Source organism: Quercus lobata, chromosome 10 (assembly GCF_001633185.2).
Source record: "Quercus lobata isolate SW786 chromosome 10, ValleyOak3.0 Primary Assembly, whole genome shotgun sequence".
NCBI lineage: Eukaryota > Viridiplantae > Streptophyta > Magnoliopsida > Fagales > Fagaceae > Quercus > Quercus lobata.
This window is the reverse complement of record NC_044913.1, coordinates 43,815,324-43,832,006: the sequence shown is the minus strand read 5'-3', so window position 1 is coordinate 43,832,006 and position 16,683 is coordinate 43,815,324. Positions and strand designations below refer to the sequence as shown.

Here is a 16,683-nt window from a genome sequence, read left to right as displayed (position 1 = left end):
GAGTAAGAAGCTTGGAGGGCTTAGGTGCACTGAGTAGATTAGGCTTGGAGGGTCTTCTGCTATTCATGTATCCCAACTTTATTCTCTAGTGGATTATTGACCGCTTGGAGAGTGGCGGAGAGAATTTTCGCCGAGGATTTCGGTTTCCTCTTCGATAACACATCACTGTATTGTCTTTGTGTTTGCATCTCTCTTCCCTTAATCTTTGCCTTTTAATTACTGTTGTGGTTGTGATTAATTTCAGTTTAGATTGTTTTACAAATTCTGTTTTAGCTTATTTTCATATTCCGCACATACATTGTTTGATTATAAGCTTGTGTTGGTAATTAGTAAATTGAGGGTCTAAACGTTTATATGTGTTTTACACACTATTTGAACATTCAACATCATTGGACTTTTAAGTAAAATAATTATGACATAGTATTTTTGCCAAGTGTTAATAATTTTGGGCTTTTGATAAAATAGTGTCAACGTAAATTGGGATTTTCATATAGCTAGTGAGAACTGGGCTTTTTTATGTTGCCAGTGAGAACTGGGTTTTCTTGATATTACCAGTGAGAACCGAGCTTTCTTGATTTTGCTAGTGAGAATTGGGCATTTTTATATATTGCTAGTGAGAACTGGGCTTTTTGATGTTGCTAGTGAGAACTGAGCTTTTTTTATATTGCTAGTGAGAACTGGGTTTTTAATAAATAATTTTCCTTGAGATTGAATCATGGCAAATATAAATGAGATTTTTTGTGCGGCTTAGTCCATAGAGTAGAGGCTTGGGCTAATAGATCTAAGTCCACTTGGTCCTATTGCTTGGGGTGTTTATTTGTTGCCTTGTACTAGAGTTTGCTGTATTGAAAATTGTATTTTTCTCCCCGATATAGTAAAAATCACAGCAACTCCATGGACATAGGCACATATTGTTGAACTACATAAATCTTTGTGTCATGTGATTGTTCTTGGTCCATAGAGTAGAAGCTTGGGCTAATAGGTCTAAGCCCACTTTGGTCCTATTGCTTGGGGTATTTATTTGTTGCCTCACATTAGAGTTTGCTGTATTGAAAATTGTATTTTGCTCCTTGATATAGTAAAAATCACGGCAACTCCATGGACGTAGGCACATAGTGTTGAACTACCTAAATCTTTGTGCTATGTAATTGTTCTTGGTGCATATATATATATATATATATATATTTTCTTTGTTTTTTCGTTTCTCATAGTTTCATGAATTAGGTTAAATTCCTAACATGAATTAGACTAAGAAATATAATTGAATGTAGAAATTTAAGTACATTTGAAAGGTTATGGTGCCTTTCATTGGCAAAGACTTTACCACTTGATCTTCAATTGGACTTTCATTATTGCAGTTACGTAATACACTAGAAGCTTTGAATCCATCTAATTATGGGTTCTACAATGGCAGTTCTCAAGAAATTTCATTGAAGTAAGCCGAAGTCACACAGAAATTTTCCACCAAAACATTAAGTAATTAACAACCCATTGAAATAAAGATACATCCAAGTTGAATATACGTTGAAATGGTGTGTTCAGTAAGTTGAGAGCTTTATCTTTTGTGGACAGAGTACAGGTTTAGTACACATATAAGCGTAACGTTATCTCATTGAACAGGTCTAATTTGGTGAACATTTAAGACGCGTGATGGTGGTTAAAGAATACTCTAATTTGTACATCAGAAAGAAAATTGGTAATAGTCGAAGACTTAATGCATCATTCACATATGGAAAATCAGACCTATTCAATGCGTCTAATCTATAAATAGACATGCTTTCCATTCAACATTTTTCATCCCTCACTCGAATCCCGAAGCAAAAATATATAGAACAGAAGATCGAGTAAGCCTGAAATATGAGGAAAGCTTACCTTCTAACTGTTGCCCTCTTCGCCTTGGCATTCTCTCTTGCCTCTGCCTCTGACCCCGCTCCCCTGCAGGACTTCTGTGTTGCACTTAAGGACTACTCCGACAAGTCAGCTGGTACAAACTCTTCTTTTTTCTTTTTTCAAGTTTCTGCATTATTTTTGTCATGTAAAAAATCTGCACTAACTAGAATATAAATATGGAAGAAATAATATTAGCTACTTGGCCTAATTATTTTCTGCATTGAAGTTTCAAGCATTCTTTTTAATGTGTCCATAACAAATATTCCTTTATGCAGTATTTGTTAATGGAAAGTTCTGCAAGGATCCAAAGCTTGTCACAGCTGATGATTTCTACTTTAGTGGATTGAACATTCCTGGGAACACATATAATAAAGTTGGGTCCAACGTCACTAATGTGAACGTGGACACATTTCCAGGCCTCAATACTCTTGGCATATCCCTTGCTCGAATCGACTTTGCACCATATGGACAAAATCCTCCCCACACTCACCCTCGCGGCACTGAAATCCTGGTAGTCTTGGAGGGTACTCTCTTCGTTGGTTTTGTAACATCCAACACTGATAATCGCCTCTTCACCAAAACCCTAAACAAAGGGGATGTCTTTGTCTTTCCCGTTGGTCTCATTCACTTTCAAGTCAATGTGGGAAAGACCAATGCAATTGCCATTTCTGGTTTAAGCAGCCAAAATGCAGGCGCAATCACAATAGCAAATGCTATTTTTGGATCCAATCCTCCCATTAATCCTGACGTTTTGACCAAAGCCTTCCAACTCGACAAGAAAGTGGTTAAATATCTTCAGAAAGAATTCTAAATTTTCAATTAGAAAAAGTAATTGTAAGTGCTATGAAGAACTGGATATATGGCTCTGTTTATCTCATTGCAATCATAACTAGATTAAAATAAAACGACTGCTTATGTAACTCCTTTTTGGAGGATTTGGAATATAGAAAATGTTGGCATATTTTTAAGCACCTCCTTTTTCATTTTTCTATTAATCCATGTGGCATTGGCAAAGCAACTATATATTTATAATAATAATAAAAATGCATATTTAATTAAAATTGGGGTTATTTAAGGTTTACTGAAGCTCAAGTACATGTTAAGTTAGATAACAAAAAACGTGTTTCATTTAAGAAATCCTTTTTCCGCCCACATGTGGCATTCCAATCAGCAAAGTCCTTTCTTGATTATGTGCTACATCCCAAGCTTACTTACAAAATCAGCGAGTAAGATAATTTCTACTTATTCATTGATCAAAATGATGACGTACTTGCATCAACAAGCATAATTACACATAATATCAAGGCCAAGAAACCCAATCAAACACCTTCACTTTGATAAATTTATTCAAAATACCTCAAACATGAGAGTTTTTAAGAAAAATGTAAGGTTAGGCTAAAAAAAGTTTAAACTGTTTGATCACAAAGATTTTTGCACCAAGGTGAAGACATGTCAATTACCTACCTTCTAAAGAATTGGAGGATCTGCTAAATTTGACCTAAAATGAGAAAGATATCACACAAACGAGAAAACTCTCCAACACCAAAACTCAAACCTCATTGAGGGTTTGATCGAAACAAAGCCAAACAATCTTTGAATCGCACAAGCAATATATTGTTGGAAAGGTTGTGTGAGTTAAAGACTACCCGAACCAAAGCATATGTTCTGTCCTAAGCTTTGCAAAGACATATGGTTTGACCACTTCTGAGATTGAGAAGACCACTATGCAAACACATGTAATTTCACTACGACAAACTAGAAAAGTTTAAGATAGACAAATTTCTAGGAGCCATAACTTTCGCTATTACCTATAATTTATGCTATCTCTACGCACATACAATTCGTTCACGTGGTGAGTTGTGAGCGGTAAAGATGTGATGATGGGTTTATGTGAGGACATATTTCTATCACTCACAACTCATCACGTAGATGAGCTGTGGCACAAGTTGTGTCATTTTATATGGTCCTAGCATTACCCTATATAACATATGCATGCATACATCCTTCATGATCATATTAACCAATGTCGAAATCTATCAAAGTAGCGATAAGTTAGGGGTTTTTTTTTTTTTTTTTATGATTATTTTCCACCCAAAATATTAAAATATGCATGCCCTATAGCATTACCCTATATAACATATGCATGCATACATCCTTCATGATCATATTAACCAATGTCGAAATCTATCAAAGTAGCGATAAGTTAGGGGTTTTTTTTTTATGATTATTTTCCACCCAAAATATTAAAATTTCAAATTTCTTTTAAAACGTGGAAATTTTATCAAAATTATGCTGAATTTGGTTTTTGAACTACCCACCTAAAAACATCAAATTTTCAAAATGCATAATTTCAGTTAAAATTTTACCCAAATTTTGGTTATTTCATTTTCAATTGAAAAATCTTGAATTTTCAAAATGCAAAAATTCTGTTCAAATTGTACATGTGCTCTAATTTAGCAAATTAAATTTCTAAATAAGAAGTTCAAAATCAATAAAATTTTTAGAAATTCAAGTTGATATATAACCCACTACTATTTGATAGCTTTCGTTCAGCAAATTTCGTAAAAATAATTAAAAAAAAAAAAAGAAGCAGAGGCTTGATAGAGGGATATACCAGATATGAAGCCAGACATATTCCTTTGTTTGTAAGGGATAATCCTCTTACATACAGCTCTATGATTTTTTATAGGGAGGTCAATAAAAAGATACATCTTAGGTAAAATATGAATCTTACGGTTTACATGGTTTCCTTATTACAAATTTGATTATAGTACATACTAGTAATAGAATAAAAAATGAACTATAAGTTCATTTGACATATTTTTTCTTAGTATAATGAACATGTTAATTATTGTTGTTAAGTGAATTTTAATTATTACTGCTTAAAATACTTTTATTTATTAGTTTATGATGATTATATGTTTACATTGTACTCAATGTAAGATTTATATTATAGATAATTATATTATATACATTTGCAAAAACTATACAATATTGTACACATTTGTTTAGAAACAATGTAAATATTACAATGATAGTACAATGTAAACTATGAATTTTTCATTAGTTTATTTCAAGTTTATTAAGACCTAAATGGGCATTTTAAAAAGATTTTAGATGAAAAATGTTTTTACTTTGTTGTTGGACTTACTATTTCTCCCAAATTTTAGATAAAATTGGATTATTGTTTGGCTTTTTTTTGTATATAAAAAGATTAAAATATTGTTAAGATGATCATAATTAAACTTATTTCAAGTGGATTTTTAAAAAATTTAGAATCAGAGTGTTCAAATTTTTATTTGGTCAAATAAAAAAAACAAAATATATTATATATATAAAAAAATAAAAAATAATAATTGCTAGCTTAGGGGGTTTATTTGATGAACCCCCGAACTATACATTGCTCCACCCATGCTTACATACAGAAGATCATGTATGGCTTTGTTTCAATTGTCAAGCCTCTTCTAGAGGTTGGTTCTTTCCTCCTAGTTCCTCAAGCATCTATATTTATATCTATATATTACTAAAAGCTGAAACATAGTATTTATTGTTACTACGCTCCAGTTAAGCCACATCAGCGTCATGTCATCATTTATTTATTTATTTTTTTTAGATTTACCAGTTCACATTTATTGAGCATTTCCTTAAATTAAGGTGTTACTCTATCTTCAACTCTATCATGTGTCTCTCCATTAATCCAAACTCTTCAAATACTACTATTATATGGAATTTTGATAGTCATTGATAGATTACAACATCCTCACATCCTTTATCCGTTGTAAATTCTTCAATTTTTTCAGCATGTGTCAACAATATGCACTATAAGTTCACCATTATAATTAATATCCACTATAAACTTAAATGCTCCATCAATTTTTTTCTTCCTTTTCTTTTTTCCCTTAGATCTTTTTTAAGTAACCCAAAAGTCATGTTTTACCATAACTAACTCACCCCTAACAAAATCTATTCATTCCTAAGAAAGAAAAAAACACTCTTTCCTTTTTCTTTTTCTTTTTTTAGTTTTAAAAACTTCATTATTTAAAAATTAAAATATCTTTTAACCATTATTTTTATTATTAATTTTCCAACATTTCTCCCTCCCTTTTACCTTTTCATCTCCCCACTAATTTCTACCTTAATATCACTCTTTTTCTATCATTTTATCTTCCTTTATTTTGACTCTTCTTATTTTCATCATTTTACTATAAATTTGACATTTTCTCTTCCATTCTATACATAGTTTTCTCACACAAAATGGTTACCTCTCTCTCTCTCTCTCTCTCTCTCTCTCAATTTGTTTTTCATTTTTTGTTATTTTATTTTAATTTTATTGCATCCATACTTTAGGTTTTGATTAATTTTTGTGTTAATTAAAATTCTACTTTGGACTGTTGTGATTTTGTTTTGTGTTTTAAGTTATTTTAGTGAGAGACAAATCTTGTCTTTAGAAATGGCATAATGAAACAAGAACATGGGTGGAAGGAATATAATCAAATGTCATATAATATGGTGTAAGAACTAATGTATCTTCCATTGATAAATTATGTGGTCCTTCATGGACTGGCTGTAGATTTTGCGAATATTGAAGATTTTACTTTTGTTCAACGGCTCCATTTGAGTGAAGACCTGGTACGTATATGTAGTCTTAATCATAATAAAATGAGCTGCATGTGCCTCCCCTCCCTCTACCATGTTTACTCATGGAGAGGCCATTTATTTACTGTTACTCATTGATAGTTTATGAAAGTTCAAATAGTGTATAAAACACCCTTGAACGTTTAGACCCTCAATTACAAAATAACCAATTCAAGCTTTATGACAAACAACTAGTGTGCGGAAAATGAACAAAAGCTATGAACAGAATTGGTAAACAATCTAAGCCAATTAAAATCACAACCACAACAGATAATAAAAGGCAATGATAAAAGGGAAGGAAGATGCAAACACAAGGACGACACACGATGTGTTATCGAAGAGGAAACCGAAGCCCTCGGCGTAAAACCTCTTCGCCGCCCTCCAAGTGGTAAGTAATCCACTAGAAAATGTAGTTAGGATACATGAACAGTAATAGACCCTCTAAGCCTAATCTACCCAATGTACCTAAGCCCTCCAAGCTTCTTGCTCCAACGAGGTTGCGCCGAACCTATTTCTTTTCTAGCTTCCAGGATTCTGCTACTTGACCATAGCATCAATCAATGTAGATTGGTTCCTTCCTAACTGCTTCCCAGAGCACCAAACAGCCCTTTCATAGTAATGGATATGGTGAGAAAAGGTTTTGGTAAAAAGATCTCTTAAGGGTTTAACAATGGAGAGGAAGAGAGTTAAGGAATTTGAAGAGTTTCTTATGTGAAGATTGTGGATGAATCTATCTTGTATAACACTAGGGTTTCTCTCTCAAAATTCTCTCTGGAATCTCTCTTTCTTTTGTGGGTATAAGAGGTATTTATACTGGGGTGAGAATGGAATGTGAAGAGTCAGGTTTTTCAAAACAGGGCTATCTAACGGCTTGGCCTCGCGGTTTGATTGAGTCGTGAGATTCAATCGCAAGATAACAGAATGGCCAGTTGTCCTATTTTGTCTTGTAGTGCTCCAGCTAGCATGACGCTTCAACTTCTGGCATGCTTGGCACGTGTGCTGCTTCTGGCGGCTTGCAGCCGCGAGTCACCCGTAAGATCTAGCTGCGAGTCTCTGTTTTCTTGCACATTCTTGAGCATTTCAACACTCTATCTCACTCACTACCCTTACAACAATCCCACCTAAATACAGGATTACTAAATGCTAAAATATAAGCAAATTTGGCACGGAATAAAGCCAACAAGATGGTTAATTAAATTCAAACTTACAGTTTATTTTTTTCTCATGAGGCTACCACTATAAACAGTATCCCTTTAAGCTCTAGACAAATTCCAATGATGCTGTCCGTGGTCCAACATTGAATTGAGGTATGCCGTACATTCTTAAGAGTGCATATCTTATCTTTTAACCATTATTTTTATTCACTCTAAAAAAAAAAAACCATTATTTTTATTATTAATTTTTCAATATCTCTCTACTCCTTTTACTTTTTCATCTCCCCACTACTTTCTATCTTAATATCACTATTTTTCCATCATTATATTTTCTTTTATTTTGACTCTTCTTATTCTCATCATCTCACTATAAATTTGACATTTTCTCTTCCATTCTATGCATAGTTTTGTCACACAAAAACGTTACATCCATCTCTCTCTCTCAATCTGTTTTTCTTTTTTTTCTTTTTTATCGCATTGGTATTTTAGGTTGATGAGTTTTTGTGTTAATTAGAATTCTACTTTGGGTTGTTGTGATTTAGTTTTTTGTTTTAAGTTGTTATCTTTTTTATTATCTTTGATTGTTATATATTATCCTACTACATTATGCATATAGTATATAATAATATAATATTCTTAGATTATATAGCATGACTTGGATAATTTGATGTTCATTGCTATATATTATATTTTTACTCTTTTTTCTTCGCATCTTATTTTATTCAACAAAATTCATCCATTTCCTTCATTTCATTAAATTATGTAGCACAAATCAAGAAAAAGCTAGATACACACATGCCTTCCTTTACCATACATTAGGGGAATCAAAATATTTGTGTGTGTGATAAAGGACTATATAATTCATAATTTAGATAGCATTCGTTGAATGTGTATGGACATATAGATTGACCAATTTGTAGACTTAAAAGACTATTAAGAATGGACTCTTTGAATCAAGACTAAAAATATTTGGACTACTATATATCATTTAGATAAAAACCTTTATCAGAGTTATATTAATTTTTTTGCTACAAATTTAAATCACGCAAACTTAATAATTTTATATTATGTGTTAGCATATTCTCTTCTTCTTCTTCTTCTTCTCAAAAATTTTATTTATCATCTTTAAAGGATGTCAACAATATTGATCTTATGAGAAAAAGTTACATAAAATATTAAGAAAAAAATGTTTTATATTACAATCTACTAAAAATGCTTTTTAAATATTTAAACCTTTATATTATTTATATCACTAACATGTTTTACAGCTACCACATGTGGTAACTTAAATCTTAATATTCTTAAGTTGTTTCGGCAAGAAAAAAAAATTGAAAAAAAAAAAAGTTGTCACAAAAGAGGAGTTCAGGTAAAGTTTTTTGCAAAATTAAATGCCTATTCTATAAGACCACCAAACTTGATAATTTGCAAATGGTGGAACCACTCACAATAATATTTGCATAGTTATATAGTTCCAGCTAAAGCAATCAAACATACTTTTAGCCTTAAAAAAACACACATCCACTGGTGGTTAAATGTTCATCTTGGATAGTTTTAACTTTTCATATAATTTTACTTTCATATATTCATCTATTTTAATATATATTTTTCTATTAAAAAAAATTTAATTTAGATATTTATATGAAAACAATGAAATAATGATTCATGAATAATCAAAAACAAAAAATATTATTTATACATAATCATCTTTTGCAGTTGTAACTTTACATTTAATTTTGCATATATATATTCATCTACTTTAATTTAAATGTTTATAACTAAATAATGAAATCTATGAACAAGGTAATTAAAAAAAAAAAAATCATATTTCTACTCTTCAAAAAGTCACCAATTTTATTTTTCAAAAAAAGACCTTTTACATTTCATTGGAAATTCTTTTTTTTTTTTTAATAAAAAACTTTGACATACCACTAACCTAACCACTTCATACATTAAAAAAAAAAAATTAAAGCTCATTATTACTTCAGTTAAGATATTATGAGTGCCTTAATTGATGGAGACCAAACTAGAGAAATTCCTTTTATATTTCCTTCAAAATTCAAAAAAAAAAAAAAAAAAAAACCCTTAACATACCACTAACATAACTACATCTATAACCATTTAAGACATCTATGATATCTATTTCTTATTGATAACCATAAAAATTATAGCAAGCAAGGGAACATACAAAGTAATAAAGAATAAATGAAGGAAGAAAAAAAGAAGTGAAATCAAACATCAATTCGATTTCTGGGAAGTATGCATGATCATCCAATAAGAAGAGTTTCAATTTTTTCAAATGAACGATTTGAAGACCTAATGATTCTAACAACTAACAACAGAAATCGAATAGAGGACATTAAAAACTTTACCGTGCAATAAAATCAACCATTAGATTCACTTAATTAAATCAATAATACATAATTAAATATAATAATACAAAATTTAAACTTAAAACTAATCAAACTCTAACCAAGGAAAATTATATTTCCTATCATAACTAAAATGAGATGTTCTCCAATAATAATAAAAATTACATAAGAAATAAAATTGAAAAATCTAATGAACAGTTCTACCTCTCATTTAATAATGCAATTCATCAACCAAAAAGTATATGATAAAGGTAAGAAACCTTATAGATGAGATCATTAAAAAAAATGATAAAACTAATTAAAAAAAAAAAAACTCTTTACAAAGTTTAGGGACCAAAATAATATTTTACCTAAACAATTATCACACACAACGCTCGGATTTGCGACTAGTTATGGATAATACATGTATCATTGATGAGAAAAATTACGTAAGTCTTAATGATGTTTTAAGATAAAATTAAGCATTATCCACAATTCCTTAAAGGAAACACTTATCCATTATAAACCAAAAGATTTAATTTTTCAAGTAGTCACCTACAAAATGCATTAGAGTTTTTATTTTTATTTTTTTGAGGTCAAAATGCTTTAGATTTTATGAATACACTAGTCGCAAACCCAAACAATGCGTAGGAAAATTTCAAATAATATATATATTTTTTTGTTAAGAAAAAAATGAGAATAGTAGTTGAGACTTTAAGTGATAGTCCCAAATCCATCTCAAAATAATGTGATCACATTCTAATATATAATATATATTCAATAAGGAAATTTTTTTTTAATTTTTTTTTTTGGCAAGAAAACATATTGCATTTTACCTTCAATTATTATATATGGCAAGATATTATGTAATATGTTATAATATATTGAGATATGCTTCAAAACACAAAAAAATTAAAAAATGTTATAATATATTGAGATATGCTTCAAAACACAAAAAAAAAAAAAAAAAAAAAAAGGAAAATAAATAATTTTTATTAGAAAATGAAAATGAATCTTGATTATTTCACATGAAAACTAACATTATTTTTTATTTTTGGAGAAGTTAATGAGCATTTTATACAAACTTTGTTTCCATTTTATCACATAAAAACTATTTGTTAAGTTATGATTTTTATCATAACATTAGTATTGGCTTATTCCATGACAAAAAGTGTTGTAATTGCATAAATTTGTTTCCTTGTATTTTTGTGGGATTTAATTGTATTGGGTTTAATATTAATTTGGTGAAGACTCAAGTTTAATTGAAGACCAAGTGGATTTCGCGAGAAGCTCGCAAGAAGCTAACCCGTGAAAGAGCTATGTGAGAAGCACATGCTGGAAGCTGAAGAGTCATGCCAGGCTATCGTTTTTGCGAGGGTCTCATGGGTAAGGCCTTCTCACGAGATACTCGCGAAACTCTCTACTAGGAGGATTTTTAAGTGTGACTTTCTTACCCTTCACACATACTATAAATATACCTTCATTACCCACAAATTGTAAGGAGGCCATTCAGAGAGAAAAACCCTAGATAGGTTTTCTACAACACATAAACCCATCTTTTAGAGAGAGAGCTACTCATCCTTAGTGAGAAATCATTCTAGCCTTTTCTCCTTCCCTCTCCCATTGTCATACCTTGAGAGGAGATTTGTACCCAGACACAACCCACACCTATTCAGAGTGTAGAGAGTGTTTTGGAGCTTGGGAAGCTTTAGAGATTTGCCAAAAGAAGCCGGTGAGGCTTGGTGGATGCAATCGAGCGTATTGCGGAATCCAGGGAGCTAGAGAAGACAAGGCTTTGTTGAGTCAATTGGTAGCAAGAGCTTGGAGGGCTCAAGTACATTGGGTAAACTAGGCTTGGAAGGTTTTTTGTTATTCGTGTATCCAACTTTATTCTCCAGTGGATCGATTTACCACTTGGAGGGCGGTAGAGAGGTTTTTCATGGAGTTCTTCGGTTTCCTCTTCGATAACACATTGGTGTGTTATCTTGTGTTTGCATTCTCTCTTTCCTTACTCTTGTGCTTTACTTTTATTATTTGTTGTTCATGTTTATGCACTAGAGTAGTATTAGTTCATTGCGCACATTTACTCTTGTTTCCTCACTTTGATTAAGTAAGAGTAAAAGCAATCTAGCCATAATTTTAAATTTGGGGTCTAAACAAGCTCTTGTGTTTTCACACAAATCCGAGCTTTCAATTGGTATCAGAGCGGGTACACTTATTTTGGTTTCATTACCTAAGTGTGATCCTTGACCCCTTATGTGTTTTGCCATGGATAGTGTTCTGTGTGCTTCTATGGATGTTTGTAAGTGTAACATGTCATGTGTTTGTGAAATTGTCTTTATGAGTGTTTATCCTCATGATTGTGATGCCATGTTACATGAATCTTTAGGTGTTGTTGATCTTCCTAACATCAAACTCTTGAAGAAAGGAGCTAAGAAGTTTCATAAGAATTTGAGCAAGTTTCGTTGTAAAAAGGATGATTTGATTGCTAAGCTCAATGAATCCAATAAATTGGTTGAAAAGTATAAGAAGCTTGCTAAAACTTCTCTTGAAAAGCTGAAAGAGTTTGAATGGTTAAATATGGACTTGGATGCTAAACTTGTTTTGTCTAACAAACATGTTAATGAGCTAAAATGTGAAAATGAATCTCCTAAGATGCATGCCAAGTGTTTGATTGCTAAACCTATTCCTAAAAAGGATGAAAATATTTGTTGCAATCATGTTGTGGTGCCCGATTTTGTGCCTATTGTGCATTCTACCTCAAAGGACAAATCGATGTATATTCCTTCACACAAAAGAAATCAAAAAGCGGAGAGAAAGGCTCTTAAGCCTAAGCCTCTGTTTAGGTCTCATCCTAGGGAATTGAGTGGATCTAAGTTTGTTCCTAATTGCCACCATTGCGGTGTAATCGGTCACATAAGACCTCAATGCCCTATGTTGAAGAAAGAACAAAACCATGGTGCTAGATCCCTTCCTAAAAAGCCTAGTGGACCTAAACTCGTTGTTTGTCACCATTGTGGTGCCTTTAGTCATTTTAGACATCTTTGCTCTAAGTTTCAATCTCTTAAAAGAATCAAAAGAAAAGAGAAACTTGAGCTTTTTGGAAGTTGTGCTTTACAAGCTAAATCGGATTTGGGGGAAAATGGTAAGTTGTTGAAGAAAGTTTTTGATGTTCTTACCTCCTTGTCTATGTGCATCTCCGGTTCTTATTCTTCCAACCCTCATCTCACTTCTCATGAGACACCTATTCCAAACAATCATTCCGTTTGGATGAGGAAGGGTTCCTATGGTTGTGCTTATGCTTTTTTGGTCCTTGATCTAATTCTTTCGATCTTTGTAGGACTCTTCATGCATTAGATGCTTCATTGTCATGCATTTGTGCATCATGCATCTCTTTATATGCATTGTTTTGTTTTTGTTGTTGATCTTACTTTTATGCTTTTGTTTTTGTGTGAGTAAAAATCCAAAAACACATAAAAAGTGAAAATTTCAAAAAGTTTTATCATATATATTTGAGCACATATCACATATGAGTTTGGCCTAGTACATTTGTACTTATAGCGTAGTGCATTTACGAACTTAGCTTATTATGTATGCACATCTATCTTTGTAGGAAAAATCTTAAAATCTATGTGTGATTGTTGTAAATCAATCTTCAAGCTTGTCATGAATGATTGGTCAATAATCTTGATGGTTTTGATACATGCATAGACTTGTGCCTATATATCTTCCCACATTTTTTATGTTTCTGCCTTATAGCTCAACAAATGTCAAATCTCGAAAAAAAGAAAATGAGCTGCAAAAGCATTCACACATACTAGTATTTGATTAGGAAAAAGGGAAAGCGACTTGTTTTGAAATGTATGGTACCCAAAAAGCCAAAAGCTTATTCTTAATATTGAAATATCAAAAATTTTAGGCACTGACCTCAAAATGAGATGTATTGTTCAAAAATGATCAAATGTTATGAATTGTAAAGAAGCCAATTGAAAAGTTTCAAAAATATGTAATCATTTTCTTGTGGGAGGTCATATATATTTTCATTTCTATAATTGAAATAGACCACTTGACTTAGTACCAATTGTGTATGACTTGTTTGAATTGATCATTGAAACTTCACTCTAGACTAAGGACTATTCCACATTTGATACACACACACACAACACACAAGTTTAATGTTCAATGAATACTTATTTCATTTGTGTGTTTGTACATGTTCAAATGTGATGTGTGTGTGCTCAACCATATGTGGATCAAACCAAAAAGATTTTTGTTCTTTTTGTTTTGCTTTTGGAAATGATTTGTATCACCCATGTTTTTCAAAGTTTTTCAAGTTGTTTTTGTGTGAAAAACATGTGTTCTGGGTGTTTTTGTGACTCATTTCATAAGTAAGCTCAGTTGGGAGTTAAATGGTCAAATTCTTAAGTTTTTGAACTTTGGCCAGAGAGTTTCCCGATTGTTTCGCGAGTAAGGCTTACCAGCGAAATATTAGCGAAATTTCACGGGAAGCTGACCAGCGAAATTACCAACAAAAATTTCTAGATTAGCTTTTAAAGGGCATTTCGTGGGACATTTGTTTTAAATGTCTCTTATCTTTTCCCAAACCCCTATTTTAATGCTTCAACATCAAAATCCAACTAATTTCAAGTGTTTTACACTCCATAAACATCTCTAAGGTAATCTTTAACTCTTTTCATCAATTTTGATTCTTAGATTATGTTTTAGGGGGTTTTATGTTCATAGTTGGGATTTTCTCAAATGAGGATTGGAAAACTTAATTTTTGTCAATCTTTTGGATTGAGTTTTGTTTTAAATGATAATTTGCTTTGGATGTTGTCCCCTTGTGGCAAAATTAACATGTATTTAGGTAAGATTTCCATATGTTCATGCATTGTTTAACATACATGTGTAGTGTGTGCACTCTAAGTGTTTGATAAAATGTTTAAATAACATTTTCTTGTTGTTTTGGACTCCGATGAGTACCAAGTTTTGGGGATTACCATGATTATGCATGTTTATTTTATCATGTTTTGATCATTAGTTGTGTGTTTTACACACTTTGTCTCGTGAGTGCTTGCTCATGCATTGGCCATGCATCTCACATGAACACTAGATGCATCTTTGCTGCACACACTTTAACATTTGACATGTTTTGCATTCACTCTTGCTAGTTAAGTCTTTTTAGACCTTTTAGCACATTTAACATGTTCTTGTGTCTATGCCATGTCTTGGTCTACACTTTGTTCCATCTTCCTTAGCATGTCATGTTTACTTTATACTTTGTAGTATTTTATTTTTTTTATTTATATTTTTGTCTTTTGTTTGAGCCTCATTTTCTCATTCATCTTGCACCCCTCATGCATCATCTTTTAGCCTTGTTCATATCTTCTATTCTTTCCTTCCTTCCTTTTGCTTCATTTGTCTATTCGTAACAAAAAGGAGGAAAGTATACTAGAGAGTATACTGGTGTGTTTCATCATTTCTATATGACTCATATGCACATTCTTAGAGGGATAAATTCTACCTTGTGCACATTCGTAGGAGAAGAAAGTCATAGGGGAGATGCATATACCAAAGGAGAGAAGACATTTCTTTTATGAGAAAACCTTGTTTTGTTTTACTTTATGCTTGTTTTCTCGTTGCTTTATGGTGCTTTGAGTTACTTTTAGCATCTATGCTTTGTTGCTCTCATCGCATCGTGTTTATGTATTAGACATGCATACATCCTTATACTATTGTGCTTTATTGGTTACATGTTCGAATGATCATTTGCTTTGCTATATGATCATTGTGGTCATTTCCATATAACTATTTTGTATTTGATCAAGTTGCTCATATGTTTTACAACATGTTTACTTGATCGTATGTTTACTTGTTACATTATATTTGTCCTTTTATCACTTGATTTACCTTAAGGGTCTAATGTGTTTTGTGCAAGTATTTTAGATTATAGGTATACATGTTCCAAGTTCATCACAGCTTCTAGATTTAGATGTGAGTGAGTTTTGTCATTATTCCCAAACTCACGTTTAAGTCTAGAGTCTATTATAAGGTGTTTTGTCATGGAATAGCTAAAGGGGGGAGATTGTTAAGTTATGATATTTATCAAAACATTAGTATTGGCTTATTCCATGACAAAAAGTGTTGTAATTGCATAAAATTGTTTTATTGTATTTTTGTGGGATTTTATTGTATTGGGTTTAGTATTAAGTTGGTGAAGACTCAAGCTTAATTGAAGATAAAGTGGATTTCGCGAGAAGCTTGCGAAAAGCTAACCCGCAAAAAAGCCACGTGAGAAGCACATGCTGAAAGCTGAAAAGTCATGCCAAGCTGTCATTTTTGCGAGTGTCTCGCGGGTAAGGCCTTCTTGCGAGATACCTGCAAAACTCTCTGCCTAGAGGATTTTTAAGTGTGACTTTCTTACCCTTCACACATACTATAAATATACCCTCATTACCCACAAATTGAAAGGAGGTCATTCAAAGAGAAAAACTCTAGATAGATTTTCTACAATACACACACCTATCTTTTAGAGAGAAAGCTACTCATCCTTAGTGATAAATAATTTTAGCCTCTTCTCCTTCCCTCTCCCATTGTCATACCTTAAGAGAAGATTTGTACCCAAACATAACACACATCTATTCAGAGTGTAGAGA

At 31.9% G+C, this 16,683-nt stretch overlaps 1 protein-coding gene across 1 annotated transcript; it reads left to right on the top strand.

Moving 5' to 3' along the window:
- Positions 1–1,812: 1,812 nt before the first annotated feature.
- On the top strand, positions 1,813–2,793 carry LOC115965508 (germin-like protein subfamily 1 member 14). Its single transcript, XM_031084753.1, has 2 exons — positions 1,813–1,984; positions 2,166–2,793. The coding sequence occupies exons 1-2, from the start codon at positions 1,858–1,860 to the stop codon at positions 2,699–2,701; spliced, it is 663 nt and encodes a 220-aa protein (XP_030940613.1). The 5' UTR covers positions 1,813–1,857; the 3' UTR covers positions 2,702–2,793.
- Positions 2,794–16,683: the final 13,890 nt, after the last annotated feature.